This window comes from Polyodon spathula, unplaced genomic scaffold (genome assembly GCF_017654505.1).
Source record: "Polyodon spathula isolate WHYD16114869_AA unplaced genomic scaffold, ASM1765450v1 scaffolds_3945, whole genome shotgun sequence".
NCBI lineage: Eukaryota > Metazoa > Chordata > Actinopteri > Acipenseriformes > Polyodontidae > Polyodon > Polyodon spathula.
In genome coordinates, this window is record NW_024475402.1 from 1 (window position 1) to 19,054 (window position 19,054).

The 19,054-nt window shown below is 51.9% G+C and overlaps 2 protein-coding genes across 2 annotated transcripts; one reads left to right on the forward strand and one right to left on the reverse strand.

The window, feature by feature from the left end:
* Window positions 1-1,848: 1,848 nt before the first annotated feature.
* On the reverse strand, window positions 1,849-7,567 carry LOC121312463 (lysine-specific demethylase 6B-like). Its single transcript, XM_041244266.1, has 9 exons — window positions 7,011-7,567; window positions 6,082-6,850; window positions 5,755-5,999; window positions 4,992-5,115; window positions 4,466-4,580; window positions 3,880-4,085; window positions 3,572-3,642; window positions 2,925-2,996; window positions 1,849-2,059 (listed from the first exon to the last, which is right to left on the reverse strand). The coding sequence occupies exons 1-9, from the start codon at window positions 7,565-7,567 to the stop codon at window positions 1,864-1,866; spliced, it is 2,355 nt and encodes a 784-aa protein (XP_041100200.1). The 3' UTR covers window positions 1,849-1,863.
* Window positions 7,568-11,282: 3,715 nt separating this feature from the next.
* Window positions 11,283-19,048, forward strand: LOC121312462 (lysine-specific demethylase 6B-like; the record flags this gene model as incomplete). The annotated part of the gene is given in 9 exon segments (XM_041244264.1): window positions 11,283-11,669; window positions 11,944-14,630; window positions 14,632-14,817; window positions 15,457-15,580; window positions 15,995-16,100; window positions 16,492-16,697; window positions 16,935-17,005; window positions 17,928-17,999; window positions 18,864-19,048. Coding segments are annotated over 8 exon segments (3,523 nt in total), but the record flags the coding sequence as incomplete, so codon positions are not given.
* Window positions 19,049-19,054: the final 6 nt, after the last annotated feature.

Genomic DNA, 19,054 nt, shown 5'->3' on the forward strand with positions numbered 1-19,054 from the left:
TCTCTTCACTAAAGCAGACCAAGGGTATTGTAAAAGCCTGCGCTCACCTCTCACAGAAATCGCTGATCGCTTCCCAGTAGCTGTCGTGAACCGCAAACCACTCGCAGTCCCCGGGGCCAATGTTGATGTTCACGGAGCAGAAGTTGTTGTTCTCCTGTGGCTGCCGGTGGGGGGGGGGGGGTAGAAGAGACCGGTTCAGAAACGCAAATAGGGGCAGATCGACTTGCATCTGAGCAGAGAGAGCTGCTGGATGCAAAAGCAAACCCGCAACTAAATCTTTGGTGAGCGGTGAGGGGGTGGAACGGGCTAGCCAGTGTCACCCAGTCATGCTGTTGACGTAGAATCACTGGGATGCTTCAACTTTTGAGATCAATCCCCAAAGTTATGAGATTAGTCAGCTACTAGGAAGCAAAAGGAGCATACAGTATCACCTAGAACTTTAGGACTGAGACACTGAAAAACTAAAACTACATGAACAGAATTTTGATATTTTATTTAACATAATGTAATCAAAGAAACTACAAAATGCCAATTGCCAGTGTCTACCGGAAGCCATAAAGCAGACATAGTAGTAGTATTTCATGTTAGATTTCAAAATGTCCCATTCTTCAATTGTTTGTCAGTTTTTCATGAAGTCTATGGGAAAACTACAAAGCAGTGTGCGAGTCAATATGTTATCAAGGGAACATTATTCAGCAGCTGTCATTGGACTCTATGAAGCTGAGGGAGTTCATTCTATATAGAGGGGGTGCAATTCAATATGTTAACAAGGGAACATTATTCAGCAGCTTTCACTGGACTCTATGAAGCTGAGGGAGTTCATTCTATATAGAGGGGGTGCAATTCAATATGTTAGCAAGGGAACATTATTCAGCAGTTTTCACTGGACTCTATGAAGCTGAGGGAGTTCATTCTATATAGAGGGGGTGCAATTCAATATGTTAACAAGGGAACATTATTCAGCAGCTTTCACTGGACTCTATGAAGCTGAGGGAGTTCATTCTATATAGAGGGGGTGCAATTCAATATGTTAACAAGGGAACATTATTCAGCAGCTTTCACTGGACTCTATGAACTGAGGGTTCAAGGGAGTTCATTCTATATAGAGGGGGTGCAATTCAATATGTTAACAAGGGAACATTATTCAGCAGCTTTCACTGGACTCTATGAAGCTGAGGGAGTTCATTCTATATAGAGGGGGTGAAATTCAATATGTTAACAAGGGAACATTATACAGCAGCTTTCATTGGACTCTATGAAGCTGAGTCAGTTCATTCTATATAGAAGGGTGATGCAAAACTTTGATGGACAAAACAATTTTAGCTCATAACACCAAAATAGAGCTGTACTACATGGATGACTGAATGTCTCCTCCTGGATGTGAAAGAAATTAAAAAATGTACGAAAAGACTTCATATAGGATATTCAAGTGGCCGAATGCACAATACAACAGAACAGGTAGGCAATATCAAAAACATTTAGATAGACACTTGACACATGACTTAAGGTCATATCGAGAGATTAATCAGAAATATAATATAAGCTGGCAACAGATAAAAACACCCATGGACAAAAAACAGCAAATAAAAATCAAAAGCGAAGCCTCAATAAGCTATAAATAAAAACAGTCAGCGCGCATCCAGACGAGAATAGAGAGACAAAATAGGGGGAATCTTAGGAACCCCCCCCCCAAAACAAAAAACACTTTAGCAACACCGAAAGCAGACACCAAACAAGCCCCCACGAAATTCACAGGACGACAATTTGTGGAATCCAGCCCCCTGACCAGCCCCCCCCCCCCCCCCCCCCCCCATCGGCTCCTTTTGTTTTGTTAGGTGCATTCCCACTAAGAAACCAAGTCCTTCACAGGACGCATTTTTGTAAATCCTGCGTTTTTTGGGTCCTGTTACCTGGGGTGCGGCTGCCCGGGACCTTCATGTAGAGCTGCACTGTGTTCATGCCCAGGATGGTGTGCCCCACGTGGCTCAGCATGTTCCCACTGGACGAGACGCGCATGAAAGCGGGCAGCTTGAACAGCTCCTGCAGCTGAGCCTTCCACCTGAGACGGGGGGAGGGAACGAGTCAGGAGCAATTCCAGTGACACACATGCATGCAGCCACAAGCCACGAGCTACTGTATTCACATCACATGCAATCACAAGGCTGCTTCAAAACGATCAGACAGCAGCCTCTTAAACTGACAGAAAGTGACACTGTGGATCCGAGTCAGGTGGGGGAGATATTCCAGTCTGAGGGGCAGCAGAAGCAGTTTTAAAAACTGCCGGTAAACAAAACAAGCTGCAGTACCACTGTTTGCACAGCAGGCGGCAGCATATCCCCACGTTTACTCCGAGAGCTGCACTTGGCGTTTCAACGTGACTTGAAAGAACCAGAGAGATCTCGCAGCCACACAGAGCCCGAAGCGGTGACACCGAGGTGTCCGTCCGAAGTGATTTCAAACAAACACGTTTTTAATTACGCCACTAACAACGTGATTAGAAATAAGAAAAGTCTATTACTGTACACTTAGCATTTAGTTTTGCTACTTTTTATAAATTGGATTAGTCTGTCTTTATGGTTGTCTCACCAACTGTATGGAGCAGCTGTGGTCTAGCAATAGTCACTGAACCTCCTTGAGCTCCGTCCTTCAGATGTAAAACAAACGAGGTCCTATTGAAGTGACTCTGCAGCAGCAGCAGCAGTTGTTGATGATGCATAGTTCACCCCCCCCTAGTCTCTGTAAGTTGCTTTGGATAAAGGTGTCTGCTAAATGACTCATTCATAATAATAATAATATTTCTATGAGGCTGCTCTGCTTTTCAATATAGTGACTAAGTGTTTGCCATTATTTTTTTTTCCAGTTTGTAAAGATCAGGTATAACAGACTGCTGACGTGGAGTGTTACCCAGAAGCCAGGAGACTTACCGCTTGGCGTCTGACAGGTCAATGTTTGTCCCGAATTTGATAATCTTTCCCACTGGTTTCTGATCCGCAGCACTGAAAGAAAAACATCACAAGAAAATCCAGACGTTAAGATTGTTACTCCCCTATAATTAATCTGCAGAAAACCACAGAGTAGAATCACAGTTAATTCAGTGCTCTGTGGTATAATATATACTACCGTCTAGTACACTGTACAAAATGTAATCGCCCTATAGAACGAATGAATGCTGCTTCGCAAAGTCGAATGAAACCAGCTCAATAAAGTTAACATACTGAATCGCACAGAAAATGTGACGTTTCAAAATCTAAACATGACATACTACCGTGCGACTATTCTGACTTCCGGTATGCGACCGCATAGCGTTAAATAACAGATCTGAATTATATTCACGTCGTGTTATTTGATTGATTTATTTTTTAATTAAATCCCTCAATCCTAAAATTGTAGGTGATGCAAAACTTTTGGCCACAGCTGTAGGATAGTTATTGCAGTCTCTGTGCATAAATACAGCCCTGCAGTGTACTCTAAAGCAGCTGTTGACTGCACTGCACTGTTGACAGCTGCCTGACTGCACTGCGTGAGCTCTCTCAAATCAGAATTGAGGACAGTATCGGGATGTTTTTTTTACCTGTTGCTGGGGGGCTCAGAGGCGACAGGGGTCTCTTCTTCATCCTCCTCTTCATCACTTCCCTTCTCCTCCTGAAATCGAAGCAGCAGGTTAGTTGAGAACTCAAGGCACCGACTAGCGACGCGAACGGCGTGCCATCAAACCATAGCGATCAGCCACAGTCTTTCTTTGATTTGACGCACAACAGAAGACCAGAATTATGTTCTTTTATAGTTTGTTTATTATCACGTTTCAATCTTAAAATTGCAGACGATGCTAAACTTAGCAGCGGGGAAGCGAGGGTGCAGGCAGTACCCGGCCGGGCTCACCTGCAGGCTCTCCTGGAAGGAGGAGGCTTGGTACTGGGCGTACTTGGCAATGGTGGTGTGAGAACGGCTGCTCTCGCACGGCCAGGTCTGCCTGCCTCCAGTCGGCTCCCAGTTCTCGTCGGAAGGCTGCTGGACCTGCGTCCGCACCTCCACAGAGAGATCGCCGTTCGCCTCCACCAGGGACTTGGTGGAGAAGAGGCCCAGGTCTGGAGAGAGAAGGGGGAGAGGGGAAAGAGAGGGAGAGAAATAAATGAACATGTCACCAGTGTTGGACTATTCCTATTCACAAACCATAAAGGACGTATTTTGAAAGCATCAGCTCCGTTCTTTAATCAACTGCTAGAATAAAAATACATAAATAATAATAATGATAATCCCTTACATTTTTACAAAAACGAAAAACACTTGGGAAAGAGACAGCTTAAAAATGTGTAAACTTTAGCAGCGAGGTTCTAGTTTCGTTCCAAACCACTTTCATCGAAACGTAGGAGCTGATTAACGACTGGAGTGAATGCTTTGAAAAGGGGGGCCCTTGCGAAGTGGACACACCGTCTGTGTGTAATGGGGGGGGGGGGGGTACTCACACTGAGGCGCAGGGATCCAGAGCCCACCCCCAGCCCCCTAATGACAGTGATGGGGTTTTTGGGGTCCGTGCAGAACTGCTGGAGCACTGGGGAGAATCCGTCCCGCTTGCTCTCCAGCTGAAACGAGAAACAGACACGAAGATCAAGCTCAGCACAGCAGCTAAGTGTCACTCCCACTGCAGCCACTAGAGGGCAACGCAAGCTTAAAAACAAAAGTCCTGCATCAGCCTGTAGAATTAACAAACTTTGCTTCATAAAGTCGAACGAAACCTGCTGGAATAATATTACGTTAACATACTGAATTACATAACGCTTTGTAGTTTTCCATATATACTTAACGAAAAACTGACCAATGGACTTTTGCGATAGCATTTTGTAGTTTTTGACTGATTACATGATGAGAAATACAAGATCTAAAACAAAGTTTTTATTTCCAGGCGATGAAAAACTTTTGGCAGCACAGCGACCAAGAGAAACCCCAATGCTGCCCCCTTTCTGGAGCCGATGGGCTTGCCCCGGGACACTCACGTAGATACTGGGGGTGGGAGGGTTCAGTCTCTCCTGGGGGCTGCCCGAATTTCCCATCACAGGCTTCACAGAAAACGCAGGCAAGAGATAAGACTCTCGAAACCTCCCTTTGATTTTCGCATTCCTGGAAATTAGAAACAAAAACAGGAGAGGCGTTAGTTTGGGGGGGGTGGGATCGTTCCTCCGGCGTTTCGAATCTTCTCAGCGTTTCCAAACCCTGCTCTAAACTGAATCAATCAGACCCCCTCCCGGACCCTGAAATAGTTCATCACTTCATTTTACCAGTTAGACAAACCTGGAGGGGAATAACAACCCTCCTGGACCCTCTGTGATAGACCGGACACCCCTCCATGGATAGCTCCTTATATATAGAAGACACCAACCTATAAACTACATCTACAGTGTGGAGCAGAGAGACAGCTCTGCTGAAACGTCCCTAGAGCTCTATAGCAATGCCACGAACGAGGACAGCTAAATAACCCAGTCCATCACTGTTAAACCAGGCTCCTGATTATCACTTCAATATTGGCGAATGCCACGCCTAAGACACCCTGGTGCCGTGACTGGGCAGCCCAGCTTTCAGGAGCCCACTTATTTCTCTGGGGTGATCATTTAGTTAAAGATGCCCTGGGGCGGCACAAGCTGGCCATTCCAAAGCGTTTAGCTGAACCAGTGAAACCTCCGCCCAGACCTACATCACGGTCTCATTTGACCCCGGAGTGGAGGGACGGTCAGCCCCGGTCTGTTTGTCGAGTCCACTTACCTGCAGGCTCGGACGACCTCGCTGGCCGTGTTGCTGATGGTGATCTGGGACAGCGGGACGCTCTTCTTCTCCTCCACCTCGGAGGCGATGAACCTCTCCCGCTCGCCGCTCTCCACTTTGATCAGGCGGATCTTCAGCTCCTTGGGGGGCTCGTCCGAGAGGCCTTTGAGCTTCAGGAAGTCCGCGGGGGCCAGGGCCCCCCCGCCGCCCCCCCCCACATGCCCACCATTGTGGTGTGCCGTGGCCTACGCCAGTTTAAGAGACTTCAAAACAAGATTCCTGCGTAAACACAAACACCAGGCCCCCCCCCACCGCAAGCCAACCAACCCCACCAGCCCTCCCCGCGGGGAAGCCACTGCCCCCCGGCCACGCCACCGGGGTGCTGTGGCCTGCTGCGCGCCGTAGACTCTCAGCGCGTCGGCCCATCATCCTGGGCTCGGCGCCGACTCCAGCGCAGTCGCCCTTCCCCTTCTCCCTGGCTTGGCTGCCCTTTCTCTGCATGTCCAGATTGCCCAGCACTCGCCTGCTCTTCTCCTTGTGCGACTTGCCTTCCTTGTCTTTGTGTCGCCTGCTTGAGCTGCTGCTGCTGCCAGTTCCGCTCCGAACAGAAGAAGATGAAGATGATGAAGAGGTGTTGGATGTCGGTGAAGAATCCCTCTTCCTGTGCCTCTTGTGCTCTCTACGGTCTTTCCTCTCCCTCCTCTCGCTTTTGCAGCCCTTCTCTGCCCTCTCCGTCTTCCTGTGATCCTTCCCGGGCTTGACCCGGCAGCTCCCGGCGGGAATGGCGTGCCGGGTCAGAAGGACCTCACAGCTCCGGCTCAGCTCGGACATGGACGCCTCAGACAGGATCGCCGGCTGCTGCTTCGCCTCCTCCTTCACTTTGGAAGTCCTGGCTGCCTTCTCCAGACCCCTAACCCCGGCTTTCCCATCCTCCTCCTCCTCCTCCTCCTGGCGGGTTTTGGGTCGTGTTTCCCCCCGCCGCCACGGCCCTCTCCTTCCCGGGCCGCTTGTCCGACGAAGAACCGCAGCGGGCGGAGGGGTGGCGTACTTGAAAGGAAGAACCCCCCCCGATTTTCCAGCACCCGCCAGGGGGGGCCTTCCAAAAGGCACCTCCCCTGTAGAATACTCTGGCTCTCCATACTGAGCATAGGTGATTTCAAACATGTTCCCCCCCACGCCTTTCTGCTGCCGAGGAGGAGCTTGCAGCAGCTTGGCTGGAGAGTGCAGTAGCTTGTTATCTTCATCATTTCTCCTGCTCCTCCTCCTCCTCCTCCTCCTCAATTCCGCTCGCAGATTCCTCTCGTTTCCGCTCGGGGAAGCCGTAAAGCTTGGCCAGGTCGTTGTGAAGGTAGCTGCTGCTGTTGTAAACGTGACTCTCCTTGACCAGAGGAGCCGGGGGGAAGGAGGGAGTTGGTTGCCGCTGGCTGCCTGGGCTCAGCTTTAAAGAAGGGCTCCTCGCCCCCTCTTCAGAGACTGAGGACACCCTGCTGCATGAAGTCGATAACCTGGCAGGCGACGCCAGCGAGCCCTGCCTGCTCAAGGCCGGGGGGGTCTTGTTCACCAGTCTGAAATCCACGTTAGAGGGTTTGGGTCTCTCCAGCAAGGGAGGAGGCTGCCGGTTGTCCTTGAGGCCCGGCAGGGACCGGGGCATGGGCAGAGGGGAGATGGGGGAGTAGCGATCGCCGTCAGCGCTGCCGTTGTACAACTCGTCCTCCTTCTGGATCGACTCGTCCAGCATCCTCATGATATTTGCCAGGCCATCGGGGAGAATGGGCTCCTCGAACTGGTCCTGCCTTACCGTCCCCGTGGTCATCGAACTCCGCAATTAAGTAGATCAGTCAAAGGCTTCTCAAAGGGATGGTGTTCCAAACTCCCTGCCTCACGTCCTCCTCCGTCCGCTATCAATGTCAGTAGTGTCGGCGGGTAAATGTACCCGCGCTTTCCTGGGGGGAGAGAGGCACGACCCCTGAGGATTGCCCGTTCTTGTTGATAAAACGTGCTAGCTGTACGGGCGGAGTGAAAGACACGGATCTACGATGGGCATTGGCGGAGAGGACGGTGAAAGGGCGCATGCAGTTCCTTGAGGTTAGTTTGGAGCCTGGGTTGCGAATAGGAATATGAATAAGTACAATCATGCCGACACAGGCAACAAATAGCTGTCTCGGCCGCGGCTGTCTGACTAAATCCAGCGCTTGGGCCAGCAGTAGAGCAGAGGGAAAAATCGTGAACACGATGAGGGGGTCTGCCGTGTGTCCCTTTTCAACGGACTGCCAGGGAAAGAGAAGGCCCCCGGCTCTTAGTCTCCCGGCATTATGCGAGGAAAACAGAGGCATCCGGTCCGTCATGACGCGTTCCCGCAAAGAGCCAATCGACCGGAGCAATAATGCTGGAGAAAAGCGAAAGACGTGGCACGTACTCGCCACACAACAGGCTCCCTCCTGAACCCATCGTCCGACAATCAGCGTCTCAACGCGACGCAAGACTTTATGCTTCCTTCACCAGTGCAAACTCCGAGCGGACCCACCTCACCCTCCTAAATCCGGCCACGCCCGTCTCGGACCTCGTAGAAGAACCGAAGACGCACAGCTCGGCCACTTGGTAACCCAACGCAACCAACTCCTCACTCTACAGCGGGAGAGAACGTGCTGCTCTGCGAAGAGCTTGAGATCAGCTCTGCATCCAGCTTAGGGGGGCGTCCCATAGAGGGGTGCTGTGCACGAATAACAGAGGGAGAGAAGGCATAACAGAGGGCGACGCTATATTGTGGCTGGCATCAAGTCGGGCGTGTCCTTAAATTTGTTGCACCTTGCTGCAAACTGCAGAACGTCTGCACCTCAGGACAGAAAGAGAGCAAGGAGAGAGTTGGGGTGAGATTGGTAGCATGGGGCAGTCTTAGGGGCCTGCACGCATATGTAAAAGTACGCCCGGCCAACTACGGCATAGGACCCTCTCTGCTCCTGATCTCCCAGCAGCTGGGTATCCTCCCCCGCCGCCCGGAGACGCAACCGGAGGAATCAAGAAAGAAGACCTCCTTCCACACTCACATAGATCTCAGACCACAGGCATCAGCAGTAGGCCAGATGGAGAGCCTGTGACTGGACCAAGCGCGGCTGCCAATGTGGTAGGGTTAACTACTGGCCGAGGCAGCAATGTCGTAAGACAGACGTGGTATCCGTGCAGCGCGAAGGACCCATGCGGTTACAGGGTAACAACATAGCCCAGACAGGGCTCCCCCGCATCCAAGGTGACGCATTTGACACGGCAAGAGTATAGTCTAGACCCGGAGTTCCAGGGTCCAGCTTGACGCCTATGAAAAAAGGACAGGGGGAAAAAGGGATAAGTATGTGAAGAAGAGCGTTCAGGAGAGGGTGGAATAAGGCGTCGCGGTGCAGTACATTTGATCCAGAAGCCGTAAAAAATTGGAGTGCAGAGTTGTACGGTAAAAACAACCACCTAGCTTGGTGACTTGGAGCTCATTATACTGGAAACTGAACTAGGAAAAACGACAAACGGAGAGGAAGCGTCTTTCGAGCCGTGTAAAGCCAGGTACGATATTACAGGACTAGAGCGGGGCGAACGACAGAGCAAATGTCGACAACGTGCCAGGTGGTTAAGACAAAAGTAAAAACGCCCCACTGAGACGCGGCTGTCCTGGGGGTGCTGGGCTGTGGGCTCATTCGTCCGCCTCACTTGTCGAGGAGAGGACAAGGGGGCGCGTGCCCAGAAAGGTGCCGTGGGGGGTATTACCGCTGAGAAGAAAAGCTGCCAGCGGCGGTAGTCGATGTGAGCAGCAAGGTGTGTTTGAGACTTGAGAAAAGAAGGGTGGGGTGTGGGGGAGGTTAGGGCAAATGAAGGAGACCTAATAATGTGATTGTCTGTGACATCCATCTGGGCAGGATGAGCCGGGCCTGCTAAGGGGAGAGAAAAGGAACTATAAAGAATTACGGAAGGCAAGTGCTAAACCACTATACCGGTAACTGCTAAATTAAAAGGGCTCGTGCAGACCTCTCTGCAATTATCAGTTCTGTACCTTCTTGAGTGATGCGAGTTACAAAATAAGCACAACAGACTGGTCCTGACCTCGACTGCTACTGGTCGCGGATCTGGATCTGGTCCTGGGGTCCCCCCTTGGTCCCCGCCGCATCCTGCTCGGCAATGAGCCCCAATGAAATTTGGAGTAGCTAGAAAAATGCTGCGACGCTTCTCCCGGCTGGGCGTTCTGGAGGGGGGGGTACGAGACTCGCGCTGCACTGGGCCATGGGCCTAGGGCGTGTGGAGTCCTGGGCTGGAGGTTTGGGGCAGATTGCTTTATGCTGATTGCTGTACCAACTGGGACTGATATGTTTGCTGTTGAAGTGAGAAGGGAGTGGCAGGAGGGAGAGGGGATGGATGGAGAAGCGGAGGACAGGTCTTGTAAGGGTAAGCACACCAGACTGTTTGTTCAGGTTGCTCCTGAGGTGAGACTACAGAAAACACCAATCGACTATTCTTTAAAATTAAAAATAATACACACATATTGTATTGATATCAGTAAATCATATGAGGATACTGCGAAGCCAGAACCCATGTTAACCTGGGGAGACCTCCCCTGAATAGTCGTTCAATAACCGCTAGCGAGAGGTAACCAGGGGCGCCCAACAAAAGAAGGACCTTTTTAGCAAAAAAAGGGGGGTTGTCTCCGCCGCTATGGTCCCCCACGATAGGCAAGAACACTACGTCAGTGAGGGCTTCTCGCCACTACCGGGTCTAGGCTTCGTGTCAGGACCCATCATCAGATTTTACCTGACAGACCAGGGGTGTCGCCCTGGCCCCCCGAGAGGAAGAACGACTATCAGGTGAGGTCTTCATCGGTCACTACAGGGTCTGGCTTCGCAGACCCTCATCAGATTTACTGAATACACAATATTGTGTTATTATTTTAATTTTAATTAATATTGTTATTGGTTTTTCTTTATTTCTTCACCAGGAGCAACAGAACCCAGTCCTGGGTGCTTACCCTTACAAGACCGCCCCTCCGTCTCCCATCCCCCCCTCCTCCTCCTGCCCACCCCTCCAGGCAATACCTAGCAACTGGCCCAACCACCAAGCCCCATACTCACACCCCACAAGATACAGCGGCTACAGCAATCAGCAATACAGCAATCTGCCCAAACCCCAGCCCCAGACTCCAGCCCCAGGCCCCTTGGTAATGCAGGGCAGCCGCTACCCCCCCCTCCAGCAGCCAGCAGGGGAGAGCCGGCAGCACCCCAGCTACAACCATGGAGGCCAGGCGAGAGGTGCGGGGGACCCCAGGGATGTAACTCGCTCAACAAAGAACTGAACGAATGAATAAATTAGAGATTCTTCCGCCCACATACAATAAGCAGCAGTGTTTTAATTCACCACTTGGACTTTCCGGTGTAGAGGGGTCCATAATGAATGGCGCGAGCCCTGCTCTTGACAGCCAGCCATCACAGGCAATATATGATCTCGGTAATATGATAGGTCCAAACGTTTTGTATCACCTAGAATGAACATAATATAGAGTCTTTTTAACTCGCATCATCAAAGAAGCTACAGAATGATAATGCAGAAGTCTGCCCGAGCCACAATAGCAGTACGGTAGTGTTTTACGCCACTTGCATTCCAGTAACCTTTATAGTCCTTATTCTCTCCCCTCTCCTCAGCAGGCCAGGCTCAACCTGCCCAATGTCTCACCAGCAAACATTACCTGTGTGCCTTACAACTCTCACCACCACCACCACCCCCCTCCTCATCACAGCCAACAAACTCTGCTGCCTCCACCACCGACACCAGCCCGCGGCAGCTCCTCCCTCAGCGGAATACCTCACGGCCTGGGCGCCGCCCCCTCTTCCCCCTCGACAAGTGAGAGCTGGAGAAAGCAGCAGCAAAGGAACAGCCACGCCTCCAGTGTGGTGAGTTTACTTTTGTTTTACCTTTCGAGTCGATCTGATCTCCTGTTACACGTCTAGTCCTGTAATTCGTACCTGCGTTACAAGGATCGCAAGACGACTCCCGTTGCGCAGCAGTTTCAGTAAACTTGATAACAAGTAACAAGCTCAGGTGTGTTTTTATTAAACTCGCAGTAAAACCAGGACTGGATCAAACTGCTATGCAACGCGAGCCTTATTCCCACCCCTCATGAACGCCTTTTAAATAACTTTTTTCCCCCCTGTCTTTCTTCTCCAGGCGTCAAGCCGGTACCCTGGAAATCAGGGTCTAGAAACTCAGGGTCACAGGCGACCTTTGGAGAGGGGAGCCCCCCTGTTAGGGCATGGGCCCCCTCACGCAGGCCGTCCCGCGATGCCAGGGACCACCCCCGCTGCCACGGACATCTGCCGGAGTAACCCCTACAGCGGCAGCAGCGCGGTCCAAGTCACGGCGCCCCCCACTGGCTCTCCGACTCCTGGCGTCCTGAGATCCACGGCAGGCTGGAAGGAGCCTCTGCCGACTCCGGTCCTGATGTCTCCGGGGCTGAGGGGAGGAAACCAGCTGCTGGGAGATCAGGACGGAAGAGAGGTCCAGCCTCCGTTAGAGAAACGGGAGTACTTTTACAATCGCTGTGAGCTGCCCCAGACTGCCAATGCTACAACTACACCAACATCCTCCTCTTGCTCCTCCTCCTCCCCCTGTAGCGTGCAGACGCCGCAGTTTGAGAAGGTGAAAAACACGACAGCCGAGACCAGCCACAAGCCGCCTCTGTCTCCTTCTCCTCCTCCTCCTGCCTCCGTGCAGCCCCCTCCCCGGGCCGCCCCCTCGCCCAGCCCTTACCGACACAAGCCTCTTCGCAGGCAGCCGCTGAGCATTGAGGAGGTGCTGGACAAGCTGGATGCAGAGCTGGAAGGCAGGGTCCGAGAACGGGAGATGGAGGAGGAGGAGGAGGAGGGAGAGGGAGGAAAGCAGCCGGAGGGAGACGGAGGAGATGAGGAGGAGGAGGTGGCGAGTCTGGAGTGCCTGCTCTCCACGCCTGCGGTCGAGGCTCGGGGGGAAGAGGACGGAAAGGCCTGTCCACGCTACGGGGAGAAAGAGCAGGGGCCTCCTTTCTGGCAGTCGGAAAAGGCCACGGCCCCCGTCATCGTTTCCGCTCCCTCTGCTTCCGCGGCCAGGCTGGATTTCGTCGCCAAGCGGGAGAGACAGAGTAGTGGGTCGGGCAGTCCTCCTCATCAACTACCCCAGGCTCCAAACACCTCAAGAACTGCATCGCCCTCACCGTCGCCCTCGCCACTGCCATCGTCGCTCAGGCCCTCGCAGACAGCAGCCGTTTTACCCAAAGACCCGGGCACCTCAGGGGTCCTGCCTCTCTTCCCCACAGAAACGCAGGAATACCCGACGACCAGGACAGAAGGAGGAGGAGGAGGAGGAGGAGGGAGGAAACCCCCTGAGAAGCTCTTTGAAGATTTCCCCAGCCGGACGGGAGACCAGGGGACGGGGGACCAGTTCGAGGAGCCCATTCTCCCAGACGGCCTGGCAAATATCATGAAGATGCTGGACGAGTCGATCCAGAAGGAGGACGAGTTGTACAACGGCAGCGCTGACGGCGATCGCTACTCCCCCATCTCCCCTCTGCCCATGCCCCGGTCCCTGCCGGGCCTCAAGGACAACCGGCAGCCTCCTCCCTTGCTGGAGAGACCCAAACCCTCTAACGTGGATTTCAGACTGGTGAACAAGACCCCCCCGGCCTTGAGCAGGCAGGGCTCGCTGGCGTCGCCTGCCAGGTTATCGACTTCATGCAGCAGGGTGTCCTCAGTCTCTGAAGAGGGGGCGAGGAGCCCTTCTTTAAAGCTGAGCCCAGGCAGCCAGCGGCAACCAACTCCCTCCTTCCCCCCGGCTCCTCTGGTCAAGGAGAGTCACGTTTACAACAGCAGCAGCTACCTTCACAACGACCTGGCCAAGCTTTACGGCTTCCCCGAGCGGAAACGAGAGGAATCTGCGAGCGGAATTGAGGAGGAGGAGGAGGAGGAGGAGGTGGAAGATGATGAAGATAACAAGCTACTGCACTCTCCAGCCAAGCTGCTCCAAGCTCCTCCTCGGCAGCAGCAGCAGACAGGCGTGGGGAACATGTTCAAATCCCTCGCCTCGGTCCTGGAGAGCCAGAAGTATTCCTACAGGGGAGGGCCTTTTGGAAGGCCCCCCCCTGGCGGTGCTGGAAATCGGGGTTCTTCCTTCAAGTACGCCCCCCCTCCTGCACCGCTGCGGTTCTCGTCGGACAAGCCGGCCCGGGAAGACGAGGAGCCGTGGGGCAGGGGGGGAACCACGACCCAAACCCGCCAGGAGGAGGAGGAGGAGGAGGATGGGAAAGCCGGGGTTAGGGGTCTGGAGAAGGCAGCCAGGACTTCCAAAGTGAAGGAGGAGGCGAAGCAGCAGCCGGCGATCCTGTCTGAGGCGTCCATGTCCGAGCTGAGCCGGAGCTGTGAGGTCCTTCTGACCCGGCACGCCATTCCCGCCGGGAGCTGCCGGGTCAAGCCCGGGAAGGATCACAGGAAGACGGAGAGGGCAGAGAAGGGCTGCAAAAGCGAGAGGAGGGAGAGGAAAGACCGTAGAGAGCACAAGAGGCACAGGAAGAGGGATTCTTCACCGACATCCAACACCTCTTCATCATCTTCATCTTCTTCTGTTCGGAGCGGAACTGGCAGCAGCAGCAGCTCAAGCAGGCGACACAAAGACAAGGAAGGCAAGTCGCACAAGGAGAAGAGCAGGCGAGTGCTGGGCAATCTGGACATGCAGAGAAAGGGCAGTCAAGCCAGGGAGAAGGGGAAGGGCGACTGCGCTGGAGTCGGCGCCGAGCCCAGGATGAAGGTGGCGGGCGGCGGGGAAGTGGCCTCTCCTCACCCGGGAGGGAGTCCCTCCACCCCGCGGCGGCGGGGGGGCCCTGGGTCCTGCGGACTTCCTGAAGCTCAAGGGCCTCTCGGACGAGCCCCCCAAGGAGCTGAAGATCCGCCTGATCAAAGTGGAGAGCGGCGAGCGGGAGAGGTTCATCGCCTCCGAGGTGGAGGAGAAGAAGAGCGTCCCGCTGTCCCAGATCACCATCAGCAACACGGCCAGCGAGGTCGTCCGAGCCTGCAGGTAAGTGGACTCGACAAACAGACCGGGGCTGACCGTCCCTCCACTCCGGGGTCAAATGAGACCGTGATGTAGGTCTGGGCGGAGGTTTCACTGGTTCAGCTAAACGCTTTGGAATGGCCAGCTTGTGCCGCCCCAGGGCATCTTTAACTAAATGATCACCCCAGAGAAATAAGTGGGCTCCTGAAAGCTGGGCTGCCCAGTCACGGCACCAGGGTGTCTTAGGCGTGGCATTCGCCAATATTGAAGTGATAATCAGGAGCCTGGTTTAACAGTGATGGACTGGGTTATTTAGCTGTCCTCGTTCGTGGCATTGCTATAGAGCTCTAGGGACGTTTCAGCAGAGCTGTCTCTCTGCTCCACACTGTAGATGTAGTTTATAGGTTGGTGTCTTCTATATATAAGGAGCTATCCATGGAGGGGTGTCCGGTCTATCACAGAGGGTCCAGGAGGGTTGTTATTCCCCTCCAGGTTTGTTTAACAGGTAAAATGAAGTGATGAACTATTTCAGGGTCCGGGAGGGGGTCTGATTGATTCAGTTTAGAGCAGGGTTTGGAAACGCTGAGAAGATTCGAAACGCCGGAGGAACGATCCCACCCCCCCCAAACTAACGCCTCTCCTGTTTTTGTTTCTAATTTCCAGGAATGCGAAAATCAAAGGGAGGTTTCGAGAGTCTTATCTCTTGCCTGCGTTTTCTGTGAAGCCTGTGATGGGAAATTCGGGCAGCCCCCAGGAGAGACTGAACCCTCCCACCCCCAGTATCTACGTGAGTGTCCCGGGGCAAGCCCATCGGCTCCAGAAAGGGGGCAGCATTGGGGTTTCTCTTGGTCGCTGTGCTGCCAAAAGTTTTTCATCGCCTGGAAATAAAAACTTTGTTTTAGATCTTGTATTTCTCATCATGTAATCAGTCAAAAACTACAAAATGCTTACGATGCGTCCAGGTTTTGGTCAGTTTTTCGTTAAGTATATATGGAAAACTAGCGAGCGTTGTGTAACTCTGTATGTTAACGTAACGTTATTCCAGCAGGTTTCGTTCGACTTTATGAAGCAAAGTTTGTTAATTCTACAGGCTGATGCAGGACTTTTGTTTTTAAGCTTGCGTTGCCCTCTAGTGGCTGCAGTGGGAGTGACACTTAGCTGCTGTGCTGAGCTTGATCTTCGTGTCTGTTTCTCGTTTCAGCTGGAGAGCAAGCGGGACGGATTCTCCCCAGTGCTCCAGCAGTTCTGCACGGACCCCAAAAACCCCATCACTGTCATTAGGGGGCTGGCTGGATCCCTGCGCCTCAGTGAGTACCCCGACCCCCCCCCCCCCCCCCCCCCATTACACACAGACGGTGTGTCCACTTCGCAAGGGCCCCCCTTTTCAAAGCATTCACTCCAGTCGTTAATCAGCTCCTACGTTTCGATGAAAGTGGTTTGGAACGAAACTAGAACCTCGCTGCTAAAGTTTACACATTTTTAAGCTGTCTCTTTCCCAAGTGTTTTTCGTTTTTGTAAAAATGTAAGGGATTATCATTATTATTATTTATGTATTTTTATTCTAGCAGTTGATTAAAGAACGGAGCTGATGCTTTCAAAATACGTCCTTTATGGTTTGTGAATAGGAATAGTCCAACACTGGTGACATGTTCATTTATTTCTCTCCCTCTCTTTCCCCTCTCCCCCTTCTCTCTCCAGACCTGGGCCTCTTCTCCACCAAGTCCCTGGTGGAGGCGAACGGCGATCTCTCTGTGGAGGTGCGGACGCAGGTCCAGCAGCCTTCCGACGAGAACTGGGAGCCGACTGGAGGCAGGCAGACCTGGCCGTGCGAGAGCAGCCGTTCTCACACCACCATTGCCAAGTACGCCCAGTACCAAGCCTCCTCCTTCCAGGAGAGCCTGCAGGTGAGCCCGGCCGGGTACTGCCTGCACCCTCGCTTCCCCGCTGCTAAGTTTAGCATCGTCTGCAATTTTAAGATTGAAACGTGATAATAAACAAACTATAAAAGAACATAATTCTGGTCTTCTGTTGTGCGTCAAATCAAAGAAAGACTGTGGCTGATCGCTATGGTTTGATGGCACGCCGTTCGCGTCGCTAGTCGGTGCCTTGAGTTCTCAACTAACCTGCTGCTTCGATTTCAGGAGGAGAAGGGAAGTGATGAAGAGGAGGATGAAGAAGAGACCCCTGTCGCCTCTGAGCCCCCCAGCAACAGGTAAAAAAAACATCCCGATACTGTCCTCAATTCTGATTTGAGAGAGCTCACGCAGTGCAGTCAGGCAGCTGTCAACAGTGCAGTGCAGTCAACAGCTGCTTTAGAGTACACTGCAGGGCTGTATTTATGCACAGAGACTGCAATAACTATCCTACAGCTGTGGCCAAAAGTTTTGCATCACCTAGAATTTTAGGATTGAGGCAATTAATTAAAAATAAATCAATCAAATAAACGACGTGGGAAATTAAATTGAATATGTGCGGATTAAAGAAACGTTCTGGGGACCAACGTAGGGCTGAAATGCTGTTAAGAAAAAACAAAGGTTGTGCAGTCACAGCTGGCATCACCACTAAAGTGAGACGGAGATATGCACAAGTACGCTAATCGGGAGACAATCCTAATATGTTGTCTCGGTGACTAATCGTGCCAGAAGTGCGACGCAAAGAAACGGCGCTCAGTCTTATAGACCATTGTCCGGCATATTCAATGTCTAATACTAACCAGGATCACAAAGAACGCCGCTACATAAGTAATAGGTGTGCGGAGCCTATGCTGAATTTTTCGCCACGACGAAGATGAAACGACGTGAATATAATTCAGATCTGTTATTTAACGCTATGCGGTCGCATACCGGAAGTCAGAATAGTCGCACGGTAGTATGTCATGTTTAGATTTTGAAACGTCACATTTTCTGTGCGATTCAGTATGTTAACTTTATTGAGCTGGTTTCATTCGACTTTGCGAAGCAGCATTCATTCGTTCTATAGGGCGATTACATTTTGTACAGTGTACTAGACGGTAGTATATATTATACCACAGAGCACTGAATTAACTGTGATTCTACTCTGTGGTTTTCTGCAGATTAATTATAGGGGAGTAACAATCTTAACGTCTGGATTTTCTTGTGATGTTTTTCTTTCAGTGCTGCGGATCAGAAACCAGTGGGAAAGATTATCAAATTCGGGACAAACATTGACCTGTCAGACGCCAAGCGGTAAGTCTCCTGGCTTTTGGGTAACACTCCACGTCAGCAGTCTGTTATACCTGATCTTTACAAACTGGAAAAAAAAATAATGGCAAACACTTAGTCACTATATTGAAAAGCAGAGCAGCCTCATAGAAATATTATTATTATTATGAATGAGTCATTTAGCAGATGCTTTTATGCAAAGCGACTCGCAGAGACTAGGGGGGTGAACTCTGCATCATTAACAACTGCTGCTGCTGCTGCAGAGTCTCTTCCAATAGGACCTCGTTTGTTTTACATCTGAAGGACGGAGCTCAAGGAGGTTCAGTGACTATTGCTAGACCACAGCTGCTCCATACAGTTGGTGAGACAACCATAAAGACAGACTAATCCAATTTATAAAAAGTAGCAAAACTAAATGCTAAGTGTACAGTAATAGACTTTTCTTATTTCTAATCACGTTGTTAGTGGCGTAATTAAAAACGTGTTTGTTTGAAATCACTTCGGACGGACACCTCGGTGTCACCGCTTCGGGCTCTGTGTGGCTGCGAGATCTCTCTGGTTCTTTCAAGTCACGTTGAAACGCCAAGTGCAGCTCTCGGAGTAAACGTGGGGATATGCTGCCGCCTGCTGTGCAAACAGTGGTACTGCAGCTTGTTTTGTTTACCGGCAGTTTTTAAAACTGCTTCTGCTGCCCCTCAGACTGGAATATCTCCCCCACCTGACTCGGATCCACAGTGTCACTTTCTGTCAGTTTAAGAGGCTGCTGTCTGATCGTTTTGAAGCAGCCTTGTGATTGCATGTGATGTGAATACAGTAGCTCGTGGCTTGTGGCTGCATGCATGTGTGTCACTGGAATTGCTCCTGACTCGTTCCCTCCCCCCGTCTCAGGTGGAAGGCTCAGCTGCAGGAGCTGTTCAAGCTGCCCGCTTTCATGCGCGTCTCGTCCAGTGGGAACATGCTGAGCCACGTGGGGCACACCATCCTGGGCATGAACACAGTGCAGCTCTACATGAAGGTCCCGGGCAGCCGCACCCCAGGTAACAGGACCCAAAAAACGCAGGATTTACAAAAATGCGTCC